General features: G+C 42.8%; 1 protein-coding gene across 4 annotated transcripts in view; it reads right to left on the bottom strand.

The window, feature by feature from the left end:
* si:dkey-172j4.3 (diacylglycerol kinase delta) overlaps nucleotides 1-19,543 on the bottom strand; it is a 107,029-nt gene that overhangs the window by 25,100 nt on the left and 62,386 nt on the right. For all 4 annotated transcript variants that reach the window (XM_036957730.1, XM_036957732.1, XM_036957731.1 and 1 more), the window contains 15 exons: nucleotides 13,715-13,825; nucleotides 12,992-13,072; nucleotides 12,636-12,740; nucleotides 8,468-8,600; nucleotides 7,786-7,892; nucleotides 7,347-7,472; nucleotides 7,004-7,106; nucleotides 6,201-6,360; nucleotides 5,504-5,612; nucleotides 5,163-5,302; nucleotides 3,421-3,505; nucleotides 2,344-2,435; nucleotides 1,497-1,596; nucleotides 832-986; nucleotides 546-622 (listed from right to left, as the gene is read on the bottom strand). In XM_036957730.1, coding sequence (XP_036813625.1) covers nucleotides 546-622; nucleotides 832-986; nucleotides 1,497-1,596; nucleotides 2,344-2,435; nucleotides 3,421-3,505; nucleotides 5,163-5,302; nucleotides 5,504-5,612; nucleotides 6,201-6,360; nucleotides 7,004-7,106; nucleotides 7,347-7,472; nucleotides 7,786-7,892; nucleotides 8,468-8,600; nucleotides 12,636-12,740; nucleotides 12,992-13,072; nucleotides 13,715-13,825 — 1,684 coding nt within the window. The remainder of the gene's footprint in view (nucleotides 1-545; nucleotides 623-831; nucleotides 987-1,496; nucleotides 1,597-2,343; nucleotides 2,436-3,420; nucleotides 3,506-5,162; nucleotides 5,303-5,503; nucleotides 5,613-6,200; nucleotides 6,361-7,003; nucleotides 7,107-7,346; nucleotides 7,473-7,785; nucleotides 7,893-8,467; nucleotides 8,601-12,635; nucleotides 12,741-12,991; nucleotides 13,073-13,714; nucleotides 13,826-19,543) is intronic.

Here is a 19,543-nt window from a genome sequence, read left to right as displayed (position 1 = left end):
GATGCTTGGCATTGCGCATGGTGATCTTAGGATTGTGTGCAGCTGCTCGGCCATGGAAACCCTTTTCATGAAGCTCCCGACAAACAGTTATTGTGCTGAGGTTCCAGAGGCAGTTTGGAACTCAGTAGTGATGTTACAACCGAAGACAGACTATTTTTACTCGCTACGTGCTTCAGCACTCAGTGGTCCCGTTCTGTGAGCTTGTGTGGCCTACCACTTCGCAGCTGAGTCGCTGTTACTCCTAGACGTTTCCACTTCACAGTAACAGTACATACAGTTGACCGGGGCAGCTCCAGCAGGGCATCAATTTGACGAACTGACTTGTTGGAAAGGTGGCAACCTATGACATTGACATGTTTAAGTCACTGAGGTCTTCAGTAAGGCCATTCTACTGCCAATGTTTGTCTATGGAGATTGCATGGCTGTGTGCTTTATTTTATACACCTGTCAGCAACAGGTGTGGCCTTTGAAGGGGTGTCCACATATTTTGTATATATAGTGTATGTTTCTATATATGTGTTTATGTGTGTGTGTGTGTGTTGTACCTTTCTCAGCCTGTTCTATTATCTGTCTCAGTGCTTTCTTCAGACTGTTAGCTCTCAGCATCAGCTGTTCTCTGGACCTATGGCAGGTTTGGAGACAATTCAAATTCAAGTAAGTCAATTCAGAAAGTAAAATGAAATTCCAATTCAATAATTGAAAAAAGGCAATCCATCCAACTGAAAAAGATAAGCTATTTATTTAATACATTTTTTATTTTATTTTTAAATATTAATTTCAAATAATTTCCTCCATTGAGTGAGGTAAACGTGAATTGACCTCAACCCTAACCTGTATGGGGGACGGGGTTCCCCTCCGGTAGTGTCTGTACCCCTCTCCTGGTCCCCATCCTGGGGTGGCACACTGCCGGCTGGGACCACCTGGGCATCAGCCTCCTCACTCAGAGCCTTCACCAGACTGTCCAGTTTCTCATTCAACAGGGCACACTGAGGGAGAGATAAACACTAACCCAAACCCTTCGCCAGGCTGTCCAGCTTCTCATAGAGTTCAATTTGGATGAACTTTACACTCTGTACTATACTCTATACTCTATATATATAAAAATACAACACAATAGATACTTTATGTAAATATTGTAGAACCAGGATCGTTTAAAAATATGGACGTTTAAAAATATTCAGGGTTAAACATACTACACTTTGCTTCCAGATAGTTAGAGAGGAGTGAATGCATCTGTCTACGTCCCAAATGGAGCCCTTTTCTCTATGCAGTGCATTACTTTTGACCAGGACTCATACAGGTCTGGTCAAAAGTAGCGTACTATAAAGTGAATAGGGTGCCATTTGGAATGAAACCTCAAACTTTGACATTTTCTAGATGCTCCTCTACCACTACCCACCTCTCTCTGCCCACTTGTTATCCGCATTATACAACCTGTTACGTAAGACACACACATTTATGCACACAGAAACACACATGCATGCACACACACACACCTTCTTGGCCATAGCGTCTGCCTCCTCCTTGTTCTCTGTAGCTCTCTCGTATGCTCTCCCCACCTCCGCTACAAAATCATTTACCGTTCCACACAAAAACCTGCAGGAGAGAGGGATGGAGACAGGGAAGGAGAGCGGGTGAGTGGGATGGAGAGAGAGAGAGAGAGAGAGAAAGAGAGAGAGATGGAGAGGGGTGGAGAAAGAGAGAGAAAGAGAGAGGGGGTGAGTGGGATGGAGGAAGAGAGCGAGAGATACGAGTGTGAAATATATTTCTCCATTCCTGTATTATGTATGTAAAGTCAATTAACCATACTGTACTTCACATTTCAGGTGAGAGAGATACGTACACAGTATAAGCATAGAGCAGACATGCCATTCCCTATTACACGGACGATGTCCCCTAGGTAGTACGCTCTACAGTAGTACGCCTCCTCTGCCAAGGAGGCCCCCTAAGTATTGTCTCTAGTCTAATGCTCTTCAAATGTCCCCCAAGTATTATACTAAGTAAGGTTTAATCTTGTGTAAGGACCCAGCTGGCAGAGGGACCGAGCAGTGCCCTTGGCAGAGGAGAAAATCAATACAGAGAGACACACAGACACACCCTCCCTATCTCCTCTCTCTATTAGCCTTTCCCATCCCCTCCCTCTTCAGAGACACTCCCTCTCTCTGATTTATCTCCTCCTTCACTCCAGACATCCCCATGACATTCAGACATGATCCCACCCTCCCTTCTCTCTCAATCTCTCCCTCTCTCCCGCTCATCCTTCCTCCTTACCTACCCATATCCCTCCTCCACCCCCCCATCACATCTGGAGGACTGGGCTATCCCAGCATGCATCACACGTACTTGGCAGAGGATATGACGTCCATATGTTTGTCAGAGTCCAGGATCTTGGTGAGGTGGGAGGCCACAGAGTCTGCATACTGAGTGATGTGAACCTGAGGGGAGAGGTATGACAGTTTCATTAAAAAGCCTGTGCATTGCGAGAAACTGTGGTGTCATTTTGGCTCAGAGATTAACAACCAGTTAAATGTAAAAGCCTGTGTATTTTGAGAAATTGTGTCGGTACTTCAGCTCAAACGTGAGTCCTATGCAAACTGAGTGATATGGACCTGAGAGGAGAGGAAAAACCAGTTTCATGATACATCCTGTGCATTTAGATAAACTGTGGCTTAATTTTGGCTCAGAGAGTAGTAGTGTTAGTAGTAGTATTTATTGGAATCCCCAATTAGACTCTCCAAGGCATTGGCTACTCTTCCTGGGGTTCAAACAGGAAACAAAACACAACAAATAAAATACATAATATAAGAACATAATATGCAGTGCCTTCGGAAAGTATTCAGACCCCTTGACTTTTTCCACATTGCTAGGTTACAGCCTTATTCTAAAATGGATGAAATCATTTTTTTCCCTCATCAATCTACACAGAATACCCCATAATGACAAAGCAAAACAATATCACATAAGTATTCAAAGAGTTTAGTCCCTTTACTCAGTACTTTCTTGAAGCATCTTTGGCAGCGATTACAGTCTTGAGTCTTCTTGGGTAGGATGCTACAAGCTTGGAATTATATTTGGGCAGTTTTTGCCATTCTTCTCTGTAGATCCTCTTAAGCTCTGTCAGGTTGGACGGGGAGAATCACTGCACAGGTATTTTCAGGTCTCTCCAGGGATGTTCTGATGATATCACGTAGTCCAAATACTGACTTATTAACAACCAGTTTCATGATAAAGCCTGTGTATTTAGAAGCACTCTGGTGTCATTTTGGCTTAAAGAAACAACCAGTTTCCTGGAAAAGCTTGTATATTGTGAGAAACTGTGGTGTCATTTTGGCTCAAAGAGAAACAGACGGTTTCATGATAAAGCTTGTGTATTTAAAAAAAACGTGGTGTCATTTTGGCTCAAACCTGAGCCCTACGTACCTGCAAGGGGGAGTCGGGACTAAAATCGTCTTCCTTCACCATGGGATAGTGTTTGGTAGGCAGCTCGTATGTCATCACACTCCACCTGAGAACAAAAACACAAACAGACACGGATGTCAAATGCCAGGAAATCGCACTGTATCAACCCATGAAATCGGGACAAATGACACTGACAGTTATTCTGACTCACTCAACATATTGACCTCATCATTTATCTGATTATTTGGTAGACTAAACAGCTTACCTTAATCCTTCTCTAGTATGATAACCATAGAGAAAGTTGCTCATCCAGTCTTAGAAGATATGGCTTGCAAAGTCCAGATTTATATTCTGTATGTTATCACTTACAGTTAAATGTTCATGAGTTGTGACTCAACATCCTGTCCCAGTATCATAGCAAATACCTTTCAGACAGTAAATACCGTTCAGATAATAAATACCTTTTAGATAGTCAATACCTTTCAGATAATAAATACCTTTCAGACAGTCAATACCTTTCAGATAATAAATACCTTTCAGACAGTCAATACCTTTCAGATAATAAATACCTTTCAGACAGTCAATACCTTTCAGATAATAAATACCTTTCAGACAGTCAATACCTTTCAGACAGTCAATACCTTTCAGATAATAAATACCTTTCAGACAGTCAATACCTTTCCGATAATAAATACCTTTCAGACAGTCAATACCTTTCAGATAATAAATACCTTTGAGATAGTCAATACCTTTCAGATAGTAAATACCTTTCAGATAGTAAATACCTTTCAGAAAGTCAATACCTTTCAGAAAGTCAATACCTTTCAGATAGTCAATACCTTTCAGATAGTCAATACCTTTCAGATAATAAATACCTTTCAGATAATAAATACCTTTCAGATAGTCAATACCTTTCAGATAGTCAATACATTTCAGATAGTCAATACCTTTCAGACAGTCAATACCTTTCAGATAATAAATACCTTTCAGATAGTCAATACCTTTCAGATAATAAATACCTTTCAGACAGTCAATACCTTTCAGATAATAAATACCTTTCAGACAGTCAATACCTTTCAGATAGTCAATCCCTTTCAGATAATAAATACCTTTCAGATAATAAATACCTTTCAGACAGTCAATACCTTTCAGATAGTCAATACCTTTCAGATAATAAATACCTTTCAGATAGTCAATACCTTTCAGACAGTCAATACCTTTCAGACAGTCAATACCTTTCAGATGGTCAATACCTTTCAGATAATAAATACCTTTCAGACAGTCAATACCTTTCAGATAATAAATACCTTTCAGATAGTAAATACCTTTCAGATAGTAAATACCTTTCAGATAGTAAATTATTTTCAAATAATAAATACTGTCCCTATCAGATAATAAATACCTTTCAGATAGCAAATACCTTTCAGATAATAAATACCTTTCAGATAATAAATACCTTTCAGATAGTAAATACCTTTCAGATAGTAAATACCTTTCAGATAATAAACACCTTTCAGATAGTAAATACCTTTCAGATAGTCAATACCTTTTAGATAATAAATACCTTTCAGATAATAAATACCTTTCAGATAGTAAATACCTTTCAGATAGTAAATACCTTTCAGATAATAAATACCTTTCAGATAGTAAATACCTTTTAGTTGTAAATGGCTTTCATAAAAATACCTTTCATAGCTACACTGTAATTGCCTATGTGACTTTTAGTGCCCCTTTATTCAATGTAGTCTCGAAATCGCTCCTACCTGTCAAGCATCTTGGTGGTTGCTCTCTCCAGCTTCTCCAGGATCTGTAGCAGTTGAGCATCATCATCACATAGTCCTCCCCATCCCAGCACCCTGGCTAGGTCATTACCTGTACCCAGAGGGAGGACCCCTAGCTGACACTGGAGGGGAGGTGGGGTGGTGAAACACACAGAACACAGAGATCAATAAATATACACACAGACATATGAAGAGACTGTTACTGATCAGAATCTAGCGCTCTCCATCTTTCCACATATTTTCTCTCTCTCTCTCTCTCTCTCTCTCTTTCTCGCTCTCTGTCTCTCTCTCTGTCTCTCTCTCTGTCTCTCTCCAATATTTACTTGTTTGTGCAGGTTGAGTTTATCCAGTTCAGACAGGACCCAGCCAACACTACCGTCCCCGCCACACACCAAGATACGAAACGTAGCAAACTTCTGGAACACACGCAGACTGGAAAAGAGAGGGTGAGAAACAGAGGATAGTGGGAGATAGGAAAGGAGAGAGCTGGAATCAGTGGAGCACTTCTCATAGTCAATAGTCAAAGATTGTTACAAAGGATCAACATTAACAAGAAAGACTGGTGATTCTTCACTTAAAAAAATAAAAGGAGAGCTGCACACTCTAGGAGCTCAGATTCAATAATTGTATAACCTAATAACAGACAAGCTATCTTCATCAGGGTATAATACTTGACTTAATGCAGGTATAATTTCTGTCGTTTATCTGTCAGGGACTATGTATTACATGCTATTGCCCCAGATTTAGCTAGATAGCTAACTTTCATCTGTAGTCTCTGATGCCGTTATAATGCATTAAGAGACGTCATGGGCATGTATAACCTCCTTTTAATGTCTTAATATCATCTCATAATGGTCCTGAATAAATACCAGTATTATGAACCTTCAATAGACATTATAAAGGCTCATACGTGCTTATACCAAGTTATAAAGCCTTATACCTGGCAGGCTTAAAGTAAAGCGCTATCTAACGGTTATCAATCAAAAACATTATAACACGGCCAAGATGTCGCACTCTTACCCCAGCTGTGGTCCTCCGTTCATCAAGTCAAAGACCTGTGCAGGGTTGAGCAGCTGTTTGAATTTCCTTAGAAACTTAACCCCTTGGTTGTCTCCGCTCTTAGAGTTACACAGCACCAGGAGAGGAGAGGTGCAGGAGGGAGAGGTGGCCTTCCAAAAGCCTGAAGGGAAAGATAAAAACACGGGTTTAAGTTTGGGGTCGTAGGTGTGTGGTTGTCTTCACTCTTGGGGTGTGTGGTGGAAATTCAACACCAGGGACACCTGAAGTCAATATTAAATGAAGTCTTTATTATCAGTTACCTGGAGAGGTTACAACAAACACACGTGCAAAGTACAAATCTGCCACAAGTCCCTTCAGTCCTCTTATATACTGCTACACAAAAAAGCGACATAGGCATGGTTCATAGGGTTGGTTCTTGCAGATGACTGGCTGTTATCGCGCGGGCTCAGTTTCCCAAGAAACGGAGCAATGTCTCCTATCTTAACTTCCAGAACATATTCTGGGGGTTCTGCCAATTGGTCTGAGGAGAAAGTCACAGTCACCTGCACACACCAAGATAGAGCAGAGAAGATGTATACTGTGTACAATTCAGGGCTATCTCTTCAGACACATTTCCGTTACAGAGGCATCCGGATTGTTTCTGAGAATTGGCCTTTTTCCTTTCCTAGCAACTTCCAAGGGAGGAAAAGTCAGTAAGGAAAAGCAAGAAGAAGAAGAAGATAGCGTTTGAACGAATCCTCCATCCTCGTTTGTGTGTGCGGGTATGAGAAATAGAGAGAGAAAGTGTGGTGTGTGTATTTCACCGTCAGAGTCGATACTATTGAGGGTTGTGGGAGGGATGATTGACACCCGACATTGACCCAGAGGACACGCCTTTCCCATCTGCTCCTTACAGCTGCTGTGCACCTGTACACACACACACATGAACACACACACCATGAATCAGGGGTGGCATTTAGAATGTTAGAAAGGTGACAATTTCATCCAATGACCTTTTAGATCTAACACTTTCCCAGAATCCTGTAGCATCACTTTGGACACCACAGCTTATGATGGAGTGTGTGATGTTTTTCTGGCTTGAAAAGTGATGTTCAGATACTGTGTGTGCGTGTGCGTGTGTGTGGGCGCGCGCGTGTATAGACTCACAATAGCCTTGCACCACAGACATCTCCAGTCCTGCAGTCTCCTGACACTGCCACAGTTCTTGTCACACACCACACACTTTGCACTGACCGGTAGGTTGCCCTCTAACCACTGATGAGGCATGGAGACCTGTGAACACGCACATATCGAATATGTACACGTGTAAGTTATCTTTGACAGTCACACTTCTTTCCTATTATTCCATATTCATTAGAAATGTGAGTGAAATACTGACAGGAAAGGTAGGAGGAGAGGGAGAGAGGATGTACTAGAATAGCAGTGGATATGATTCGAACCCACACTTGCACTGCTAACATTGTGGAGGCAGCGGCTTAGACCAGCAAGGTTGTTTCACTTGATCAGTGTTTAAATGAGCATAAGAAGATGCTGCTAAGTCAATGAAAAATACATTTCGGTGTAAAGAGACTTTGTGTTTACCCACCCCTTCGTCGTCCTCCATGATGTCATTTCCTATGGAGGCCAGCGTGGTCCATTTACAGGTGTTGGTGGAGCGCACCGCACATCGCTTATGGGCTTTGAATTTACACACTGGGGGAGGGAGGGAGAGAGAATGAGGCAAAGCGAGAGAGAGAGTGTTTGTATAGAAACCAAAAAACAAATTTGAACCTGTTTCATTGCTTTGAATTAAAGCTGTGGATGTAAAGTTGCATGAATGAAAATAGTGTGCTTTGAGGGTATGTGTGTGTTACTTCGCAGGACAGTTTGTGGGAGGTGAGTCTGGAGAGGGCCTCTCTACAGACATGACAGAAGGTGGTGTGTGTGTCTGTGTGTGTGTGTGTGTGTGTGTGTGTGTACCTTCGCAGGACAGTCCATGGGAGGTGACTCCGGAGAGGGCCTCTCTACACACATTACAGAAGGTGGTGTGTGTGTCTGTGTGTGTGTGTATGTGTGTGTGTACCTTTGCAGGACAGTCCATGGGAGGTGACTCTGGAGAGGGCCTCTCTACACACATCAGATAAGGTGGTGTGTGTGTCCGTGTGTGTGTGTGTGTGTGTGTGTACCTTCGCAGGACAGTCCATGGGAGGTGACTCCGGAGAGGGCCTCTCTCACACATTACAGAAGGTGGTGTGTGTGTCTGTGTGTGTGTGTGTGTGTGTGTGTACCTTCGCAGGACAGTCCATGGGAGGTGACTCCGGAGAGGGCCTCTCTACACACATTACAGAAGGTGGGTCTGGCGTGGGAGCAGGCGTACCAGTTATGCATCCCAGAAAAATGTTCCATATTGAATAGACTGGCCTGCAGAGAGAGATGGAGGGAGAGAGATGGGGGAGGGAGAGAGAGAGATGGGGGGAGGGAGAGAGAGAGGGGAGGGAGAGAGATGGGGGGAGGGAGAGAGAGAGAGGGGGAGGGAGAGAAGCGAGAGAGAAGAATATGCTACTTTTACTCAAATCCACTTACAAGGAGTAAGTACATTTTTAAGAATGCGTGATAATCCTTGTAGGAATTGAAACGACAACCATGCTCTTACCAACTAAACCACACAGGACTACAAGAAGGAAGCACGATAGGGGGGAGAGAGAGAAATACTGCTTTCACATAGGATTTACGGTATTTTGCCTGTAAAAGAAATTGGGCAATGTTTATATGACCCCCTGACAGATAGGTCCATTTATACCATATTCTTGCCAGCATAAGCCTTTTATACCTCCCGTGCAAACGCCGGCATGACGTGATGAGTGGTGCTACTGATGTGCAGATGTGGGTGGGCATCTATTTTATTACATCCGGTGAATATACATCGTCAAAAATAAATCAATTTTAAATTTGTTTAGGCAGGCCCTAAGAAACATTTTAAGACGAATACAATTTATTTTCAAAACAATTAGAATGGCATATTTTGAGTTCAGTTATGTTACATCCAAATGAATGAAATCAAAGGTTGGTTATTTTGTTCATTAAACAGACGAGACACACCCGCCCCGATCACAGTCAACACACTCAACACCCCGTTCACGAAAAGGGTTAGTTTCTTCAGACATGCAGACCGAGGCATCGAGGCATTCAGTTACTGTTCGGTTGAACGTTAGAATGGGCAAAACGAGTGACAGAAGCGACTTTGAGCGTGGTGTGATGGTCGGTGCCAGGCGCGCTGGTTCCAGTATCTCAGAAAGGGCCGGCCTCCTGAGCTTTTCACACACAACAGTATCTAGGGTTTACCGAGAATGGTGCGACAAACAAAAAACATCCAGTCAGCGGCAGTCCTGTGGGCGAAAACAGCTCGTTGATGAGAGAGGTCGAAGGAGAATGGAAAGAATCGTGCAAGCTAACAGGCGGGTCCACAAGCAGCAAATAACGGTGCAGTACAACAGTGGTGCGCAGAATGGCACATCGGAGCGCATAATATGTCGGTCCTTATCACGGATGGGCTATTGCAGCAGACAACCACACCGGGTTCCACTCTTATCAGCTAAAAACAAGAAGAAGTGGCACCAGTGGGCACATGATCACCAACACCGGACAAATGAGGAGTGGAAAAACATTGCCTGGTCCAACAAATCCCGGTTCATGTTGCGTCATGCTGATGGCAGAGTCAGGATTTGGTGTAAGCAGCATGAGTCCATGGCCTGCCTGGTGTCAATGGTACAAGCTGGTGACGGTGGTATAATGGTGTGGGGAATGCAACGTTTGAACGCCACAGCCTATCTGAACATAGAATCCGTGCCCCAAAGAATTCAGGTTCTTCTTGGGCTAAAGGGGGTTCCGACCCTGTACTAGATGGGTGTACCTAAAAAACTGGCCACTGAATATTTTGTAGTAAAAATATAATGGAATATAACAGAATAAAATACAAATAGTATTTTACCCACACAACTTGTGTCACGGGAACGTGTAGATCCGCTGTCATATAAAGAAGGGACATTTTGAAACAGAGCCCAAGCCCATGCTTTTTTTGTCCATGTTTCATCTCTTTCTTTACATTCCACTTTGTTAGGGAGAGAGTATCTTCATCATGATAGTGACAGAAAATAATAGAAATCCTATTTTCAAAAGAGTCTTGTGTTCATATTTCACAACCTCCGCAGGATTTTAGAGCAAAATAATAGGCCTACACTTGCTAAATGTTTCTGATCAGTCATAGATGAGCAAATTAATAGATGAGCTATACCAACTCCACTTAAACTACATGACCAAAAGTATGTGGACACCTGCTCGTCGAACGTCTCATTCCAAAAGCATGGGCATTAATATAGAGTTGGTACCCCTTTTGCTGCTATAACAGCCTCCACTCTCCTGGGAATGCTTTCCACTAGATGTTGGAACATTGCTGCGAGGACTTGCTTCCATTCAGCCACAAAAGCATTAGTGAGGTCGGGCACTGATGTTGGGCGATTAGGCCTGGCTCGCAGTCGGCCTTCCAATTCATCCCAAAGGTGTTTGAAGGGGTTGAGGGCTCTGTGCAGGCCAGTCAAGTTGTTCCACACCGATCTTGGCAAACCATTTCTGTATGGACCTTGTGCACGGGGACATTGTCATGCTGAAACAGGAAAGTATGGCAATGTATGGTTTAGCGCTAAGATTTTTCTGCACTGGACATTATTCCTCCTCCACCAAACGTTACAGTTGGCACTATGCATTCAGGCAGGTAGCGTTCTCCTGGCATCCGCCAAAACCAGATTCGTCCGTTGGACAGCCAGATGGTGAAGCGTGATTCATCACAGAGAATGCATAAGAGTCCAATGGGGGCGAGGTTTACACCACGCTTGGCATTGCGCATGGTGACTTTAGGTTTGTGTGCAGCTGCTCGGCCATGGAGACCCATTTCCTGAAGCTCCCGACAAACTATTATGTTGCTGACGTTGCTTCCAGAGGCAGTTAGGAACTCGGTAGTGAGTGTTGCAACCGAGGACATACAATTTTTTACGCGCTTCATTACTCTGCGGTCCCATTCTGTGAGCGTGTGTGGGCTACCACTTCGTGGCTGAGCCGTTGTTGCTCCGAGTCGTTTCACTACACAACTACAGCACTTACAGTTGACCGGGGCAGTTCTAGTTCTAGATCTTCAGTAAGGCCAATCTACTGCCAATGTGTGTCTATGGAGATTGTACGGCGTGTAATCAATTTTATACACCTGTCGACAACGGCTGTGGCTGAAATAACCGAATCCGCTAATTTGAAGGGGTGTCCACACACTTGTGTGTATATATAGTGTATTTACCCAGCCAGGGAATGAACCAAATGTACAGATGGATATTCAGTGAAACAAAAATCACATTGATTGATTAAGACAAGTCACAGGCTTTTGGTTGGGAGGAGGCCTAGGCTACTAGGCGACTGTGAGTGAAGAGCAAAATAATCCACTTGTTAAGCTACATAACATGCTGGCAAAATGTTCTGATCAGCGCGAATGAATGAGCCAACTAAACAAGATGATCATAAGCAACACCCACCTCAACTCCGCAAAAAATTCCAGAGCCTAACTGTAGCCTAACCAATATCCAAACGGAGATTCGGTGACAAGAAAAATCTGACATTGATTCATTCATCAAGATGAGTCCCTATAATTGTCTCAAAGCAACGTGAAACGGTGCTGAAATAATTGAACATAGGCGGGTAAGCTATTGCTTAGCTATTGCATTAGCCTACTTTATTACAATATTTATTACCACAGTAATTCTTTATGGATCCATCCAGCTGTGGTTAAGAAAACAGTGCATGTGGTGGGCTATGAGAAGAGATGGGTGAAGTGACTTGCCTCTTAGAGTTTAGAACTGGCAGGAGGATAGTAGTAACGGGCGCTGCCTAGCAACCATCAAGAGCTGGTGCATACCTAGGTAGTGCATACCTATGCCGTCTCAGCATTACGGTTTCATTTCATACTAAGCTGTAGGCAGAACATTACCGCAATCATGGCTAAGTCAGTTGGCGGAAATAAAAGCAGACGCCTTGTCCCGGCAATACCTTTCATTTATATTGAAAAATCAGCAAAAAGTTGGTGGGATGCTAAAGTTGGTGGAAAAACGTATTGGTTTGAAATGTGTAAAAGAGGTTGAGAGTTTTCACTTTACTGTATGAAAGCAAATACAACACAAATATATCATTTTGTACCAATGGTACGAAATGGCTGAATGCTAAATGCTACCAATTTAGTTGATGCGAAGTACCCACTGCTACCACTAAATGTATTCAAATGAACAGGTAAATACCAGAAACAGGACTGTAGAATAAAACAAAAGTATATTCAAAGGTCAAAGGGTGAGAAGGAATGAACGAATGGATGGATGAAAAGATAAAAGCTTGAGGGGATGGAGGGATGAGAGGACTAGTGTTTACCTCATACGTTTCCCATTTCTGTACAGACTTCAGAGCACCGATCCAATCCTCCATCTCCTTCCTGCTCTCAGCACACAGCATCAACTTCCTGAATGGAGTGATCACCTGGAGAGAGAGGGTGGAGGGGTGGGGGATGGAGAGAGAGAGACAGGGAAAGGAAGAGAGAGAGAGATAGGGAGGGAGGGACAGGCTGTATAAGAATACAAAGTACTGTAGATTTACAAAGACTTACACAGTCCTACAGTTTTGCAGTGAAGAGTGTAATAAAATGGGAAATGTGTAGTCATGGTGGTCATTATGGTTACTGTGTAGCTGTAGTCATGGTTACGGTAGACGTAGTGTGTCATCATGGTTACCGTGAAGCTGTTGTTGATGTTCTTGGTACTGGTCTCGGCCACGCTGGCGTCTGATAGGTCCACCTCGTCAAATATCAGAGACTGATGGACAACAACCAAAAAAATGTAACCGAGTTAAACACAACCATAAACAAAACAGACAGCATCTAATCATCCTCTATGAATGAAAAAAGTCTTAAATGCCCAGTGAAGTCAAAAACGGGATTTTCCTGTGTTTTATATATATTTCCACACTATGAGGTTGGAATAATACTGGGGAATTGTGACAATTATGATTATACCCGTTTAGTGTAAGAGCGGTTTGAAAAGATTGCCTGAAATTTCAGCCTGTTTTGGTGGGATGGAGTTTTGGTCTGCCTGGTGACATCACCAGGTGGTAAATTAGTTAATAGACCAATAAGAAAGAAAATCCAAACCTCTCAGCCAATAACAACTAGTTTTCAGTTTTCCCCTCCCCACTAAGACCACTTCCAGACAGTCCTAACAAACATGTTTCTTGAGAAATCTGTCTTTGCCAAGAATAATTTTTTGTTTGTTTTAGACCATTTTGCTTGAAAAAAATTGCAGTAAAGTATTTCATTGTTACTCAGAAATGATTTGAACCTTTAACTACACCCACATACTTAATCATGTGAAAAAAGTGACAGCTTGCACATCCAAGAAATGTCTGGGCCTGGTCAAATAATAATAATAGTTGGAGTGTTAAACCTATAAACTAGTTACCTTGGAGTCTTTGGCATAGTAAAGTGTCCGGCCTCTCAGTTTGAAGTACCTCCTCTTCCATCTCTGGAAAGAACTGGTCTGTTTCAATAGGATCCCTTCCTTTACACTTTTCTATGGAGAGGACAGAGAGAGAGAGAGAGAGAGAGTGGCTTGAGATAGGGCATGTGGGGATGGGCTGTTAGGTGGAGTGTTGTGTGTGTGTGTGTGTGTGTGGGGGGGGGGGGGGTATGGGGGTGGAGAGGGTGTATGTGTGTGTGTGTGTGTGTGTGTGTGTGTGTGTGTGTGTTTCATGATGTCTATGTGTGTGGGTGAGATTATGAAATACAAGATATAATCAAGAAGCATAACTATTCAAATGATTTCATTCAGTTTCATTGGCTCCAAATGCCGGGAAAGTTTCCAAGATATATTTAGGGAAACACATTGGCATGCATGATGCCCTCTATCACCTAGCAACATTCCAGCACAAGTCGATATGGCAAAAACAACTTACAGACAACTTCCTCATACAGTACCAGTAAAAAGTTTGGACACACCTACTCATTCAAGTGTTTTTCTTTATTTGAACGATTTCCTACATTGTAGAGTAATAGTGAAGACATCAACACTATGAAATAACACATATGGAATCATGTAGTAATCCAAAAAGTGTTAAATATATCAAAATATAGTTTAGATTTTAGATTATTCAAAGTAGCCAACCTTTGCCTTGATGACAACTTTGCACACTCTTGGCATTCTCTCAACCAGCTTCACCTGGAATGATTTTTCAACAGTCTTGAAGGAGTTTCCACATATGCTGAGCACTTGTTGGCTGCTTTTCCTTCACTCTGCAGTCCAACTCATCCCAAACCATCTCAATTGGGTTGAGGTCGGATGATTGTGGAGACCAGATAATTTGATGCAGCACTCCATCACTCTCCTTCTTGGTCAAATAGCCCTTACACAGCCTGGAGGTGTGTGGGTCATTGTCCTGTTGAAAAACAAAAGATAGTCCCACTAAGCACAAACCAGATGGGATGGCGTATGGCTGCAGAATGCTGTGGTAGCCATGCTGGTTAAGTGTGCCTTGAATTCTAAATAAATCACAGACAGTGTCACCAGCAAAGCCCCCACACACCATCACGCATCCTCCTCCATGCTTCATGTTGGGAACCACACATGCGGAGATCATCCGTTCACCTACACTGTGTCTCACAAAGACACGATGGTTGGAACCAAAAATCTCATCAGAACAGAGACAAATTTCCACCGGTCTAATGTCCATTGCTCGTGTTTCTTGGTTTTCATGAAGCATTTATTTGGGCTGCAATTTCTGTGGCTAGTAACTCTAAGGAACTTATCCTCAACAGCAGAGGTAACTCTGGGTCTTCCTTTCCTGTGGCGGTCCTCATGAGAGCCAGAAGCCGGTTTTTGCGACTTCACAAAGTTCTTTACATTTTTCAGATTGACTGACCTTCATGTCTTAAAGTAATGATGTGTTGTCATTTCTCTTTGCTTGTTTGAGCTGTTCTTGCCATAATATTGACTTGGTCTTTTACCAAATAGGGCCATCTTCTGTATACCACCCCTACCTTGTCACAACACAACTGATTGGCTCAAATGCATTAAAAAAGAAAGAAATTCCACAAATGAACTTTTAACAATGCACACCTGTTAATTTAAATGCATTCAAGGTGACTACCTCATGAAGTTGGTTGAGAGAATGCCAAGAGTTTGCAAAGCTGTCATCAAGGCATTAAGGCAACTATGTTATTTCATAGTTTTGATGTCTTCACTATTAATCTACAATGTAGAAAATAGTAAAATAAAGAAAAACCCTGGAATGAGTAGGTGTGTCCAAACTTTTGACTGGTACTGTACATGATTTCATCTTTGTCTAAGAATGCTACACGTGACATCAAATGAGAATAGGGCTATGTGTTTTGACATGCCTTAAAAGGGCAGAAACGAGATACAAGTAAATAAGTGAAAGTATGAGTATACCAAACATTACAAATACATTAGGAACCCCCCCTTTTGCCCAAAGAACAGCCTAAATTCATTAGGGCATGGACTCTACAAGGTGTCGAAAGCGATCTACAGGGATGCTGGCCCATGTTGCCTCCAACGCTTCCCACAAGTGTGTCAAGTTGGCTGGATGTCCTTTGGGTGGTGGACCATTCTTGATACACACGGGAAACTGTTGAGCATGAAAAACCCAGCAGCGTCGGAGTTCTTGACACAAACTGGTGCGCCTGGCACATACTACCATACCCTGTTCAAAGGCACCTAAATATTTTGTCTTGCCCATTCACCCTCTGAATGACACACATACACAATCCATGTCTCAATTGTCCCCTAGGCTTAAAGATCTTTATTTAACCTGTCTCCTCCCCATCATCTACACTAACTGAAGTAGATTTAACAAGTGACATCAATAAGGGATCATAGCTTTCACCTGGATTCACCTGGTCAGTCTACAGTACGTCATGGAAAGAGCAGGTGTTCTTAATGTTTTGTACACTCAGTGTATATGCATACTAAGACAGAGAGAGAGAAAGAGATAGAGGGAGAGAGAGACATTAGTGACAGGTTTAACAGTGGCATGCTGCCCTGTGTGTCAACGCAACCCCTAAATATGTCCTGAGGGAACCAGACACAAAGACAAGTGCGTCCCCCCCCCCATAGCGAATCACTATGGGTGAACACACACAATCTGACAGGTTTGACAGCGCATGTGTGAGAGTGTGATGTGTTTGACTATCCTGGTGGTCAAGGTGAAAATGGCCCCATATGTTTCACAGGGCTGTTCACACACTGTGTGTGTGTGTGTGTGTGTGTGTGTGTGTGTGTGTGTGTATGTGTGTGTGTGTGTGTGTGTGTGTGTGTGTGTGTGTGTGTGTGTGTGTGTGTGTGTGTGTGTGTGTGTGTGTGTGTGTGTGTGTGTGTGTGTGTGTGTGTGTGTGTTCAAAGCTGGGCACTGCTCAAGGGACTCTGCTGGGTGGTAAGTGTAGATACGTCAGACACACGTCAGAATTTGCATAGCAGATTGGACCTTTTAACTGTCATAACTCAGCTATCTATCCTGGCAAACAGACACACAAACACACACACTCACACACACGTCTAAAGACTGTCTCTGATGATATGAAAACTCTAATTTCCTCTCTTTTCCTTTCCATTTTCCCAATTCAATAAAGGGGAATGGAAACAATGGGCTTTAGAACACCAGCTAACTGGAACTGTGAATCGTGGTTGGAACCAAAAATCTCAAATTTGGACTCATCAGACTAAAGGACAACCCGTCTAATGTCCATTGCTTGTGTTTCTTGGCCCAAGCAAGTCTCTTCTTATTGGTGTCCTTTAGTAGTGGTTTCTATGCAGCAATTAGACCATGAAGGCCTGATTCACAAGGTCTCCTCTGAACAGTTGATGTTGAGATGTTTCTGTTACTTGATGGTTTTTGCGACTGATGGCTCATGTACATTAGCACACAGTAAATTGCTGCGTGCCGCTTAGGCTGCCCAGAGTGGATTGCTTGTGGGCGTGCTGGCAGCATATGGCAGCGCGTTCGATTGTGCGTCAAGAATTAAGTGTAACGGATGTGAAACGGCTAGCTTAGTTAGCGGTGCGCGCTAAATAGCGTTTCAAACGGTGACGTCACTTGCTCTGAGACCTTGAAGTAGTGGTTCCCCTTGCTCTGCAAGGGCCGCAGCTTTTGTGGAGCGATGGGTAACGATGCTTCGTGGGTGACTGTTGTTGATGTGTGCAGAGGGTCCCTGGTTCGCGCACGGGTATGGGCGAGGGGACGGTCTAAACTTATACTGTTACATTGGTGCCGTGACCCGGATCACTGGTTGCTGCGGAAAAGGAGGAAGGTCAAAAGGGGGGTGAGTGTAACGGATGTGAAACGGCTAGCTTAGTTAGCGGTGCGCGCTAAATAGCGTTTCAATTGGTGACGTCACTTGATCTGAGACCTTAAAGTAGTGGTTCCCCTTGCTCTGCAAGGGCCGCGGCTTTTGTGGAGCGATGGGTAACGATGCTTCGTGGGTGACTGTTGTTGATGTGTGCAGAGGGTCCCTGGTTCGCGCCCGGGTATGGGCGAGGGGACGGTCTAAACTTATACTGTTACATAAGCATCGCAAATTTATATGAAGGTCTGGTTATTAAATGGGTAAATAGTTTAATCCATTCTCCATTTCATGAATTTATTCACATGTACTGTCAATAGTAATATGCTCTAAAATGCTCTGATGACAAACAAACTTTGCTGCCCTGTTACCAACTGTCCACATGGCTTGGAGAACTTATTCAAGTAAGTAGACACATTTCGAAAATGTAAAAAAAATAACTCAAATTAGCTGCTAACATAGCTAGCAAGCTATCTAGCCAACTTTACATACTGTATAGATAGCTAGCTAAGTTAATTAAATATCACCAGCTACTTAACTTCATATTAGCTAGCTATCTTGATGTGTTTATCACTGTAAAAAACAAACTCCAAATGCATTTGAAGGTAGCTAGCTAACAGCCACGGATGAGGGTGAAAGGATAGCAGCCCCAACTGTAAAAGTGAGAGAGTAGACTAATCTGGAATGGAAAGGTACTTTTGTGTAGTTCCAGACCTTAGAAGTGAGGACGGAGATAATAGTAATGTAATATTCAGTGCGGTCTAACTTGAGTATAATGAAGTCTGTTTCTTGTGAGGTTTTCTATCCTCAGATACAGAGAGCTGTGAAAGCCTGTCTGCAGATGAAGTGCTCCCAATGAAGAACAGTGGTTCTCAGTCCTGGACTCAAAGGGATGAACATTTTTGTTCTTGCCTCAGCACTACACAGCTGATTCAAATGGTCAACTCATCATCAAGCTTCAAGTGGTATTTATGTATTCATTTATGATGCTATATTTGATATGATCCTGCTATTGTCACATGCTAAAAATGTGTGTGCACATGCATCTATCTATCCAATGTTATCATGATTTGTTATAAGGGATATTATACTTTAGTAATCCACAATGACCTGGTGATGTACAATTCTAATAATGACATTATCTTCCATATTCCTACAGATACCTTGTAACTGGAGATTCCTTCAAAACAATTTCCTTACAGTTACCGTGTAGGGCACTGCAAGGTTGTTTGACCAGGGCCATCTGGGTTGCCTCCTGGGGGAATTCAGGCGTGTGAAGGCTACCTGTGTCCTGCATAACTTCATGAGGACCAACTTGCCGCCGTGTCTGCTGCTCTGCAGGACGTCTCAAGGATGGGGTCCAACAACGCAGCAAGAGAGGCAATCCATGTGCGGGAGATCTTCACCTCCTACTTCTTCAAGGAGGGTGCTGTTCTCTGGCAACTCCATAGACTACACTATGCACAATGTGGATGGCTCTTTTAAGTGCAATAAGAGTATTCTTCCATTTACTTAGCTATGTCAACTGCAGTTATTCAATTCCTCTCCTATTCAGTTTATTTATTCAGTTTCTCTCCTTTTGATTTCTACTTCTCAGGTGAGGGTGCTGTTAAGGTAACAAAACAGGCTATTTTAAGTCACCCATATTGAAAAAATGTAGAACAATTGGACTCCTAATAACTTCAAAGAATAGGCAAGAGGGAGAGAGAGGCATGAACACAAAGCCACTTCATTATTTCTAGAACTACACTATAGTGTTGGTCCTTGAGTTGTCTGTGCATGTTTTTCAGCACAAAGTACTCAGCAACCACTTAGTGTGGACACCAGGTGAGGCCACACACAGATTGTTGAGTACTGTCTCTTTAACTACCTTATTTTCTCAATAACAGTCTCTCTCCTTCACTTCATCCCTCTCTCCCCTTTTCTGTAAATCCTC

Source organism: Oncorhynchus mykiss, chromosome 21 (assembly GCF_013265735.2).
Source record: "Oncorhynchus mykiss isolate Arlee chromosome 21, USDA_OmykA_1.1, whole genome shotgun sequence".
NCBI lineage: Eukaryota > Metazoa > Chordata > Actinopteri > Salmoniformes > Salmonidae > Oncorhynchus > Oncorhynchus mykiss.
Note: the sequence above shows the minus strand (reverse complement) of the source record. Positions and strands in the feature narration are given on the sequence as shown.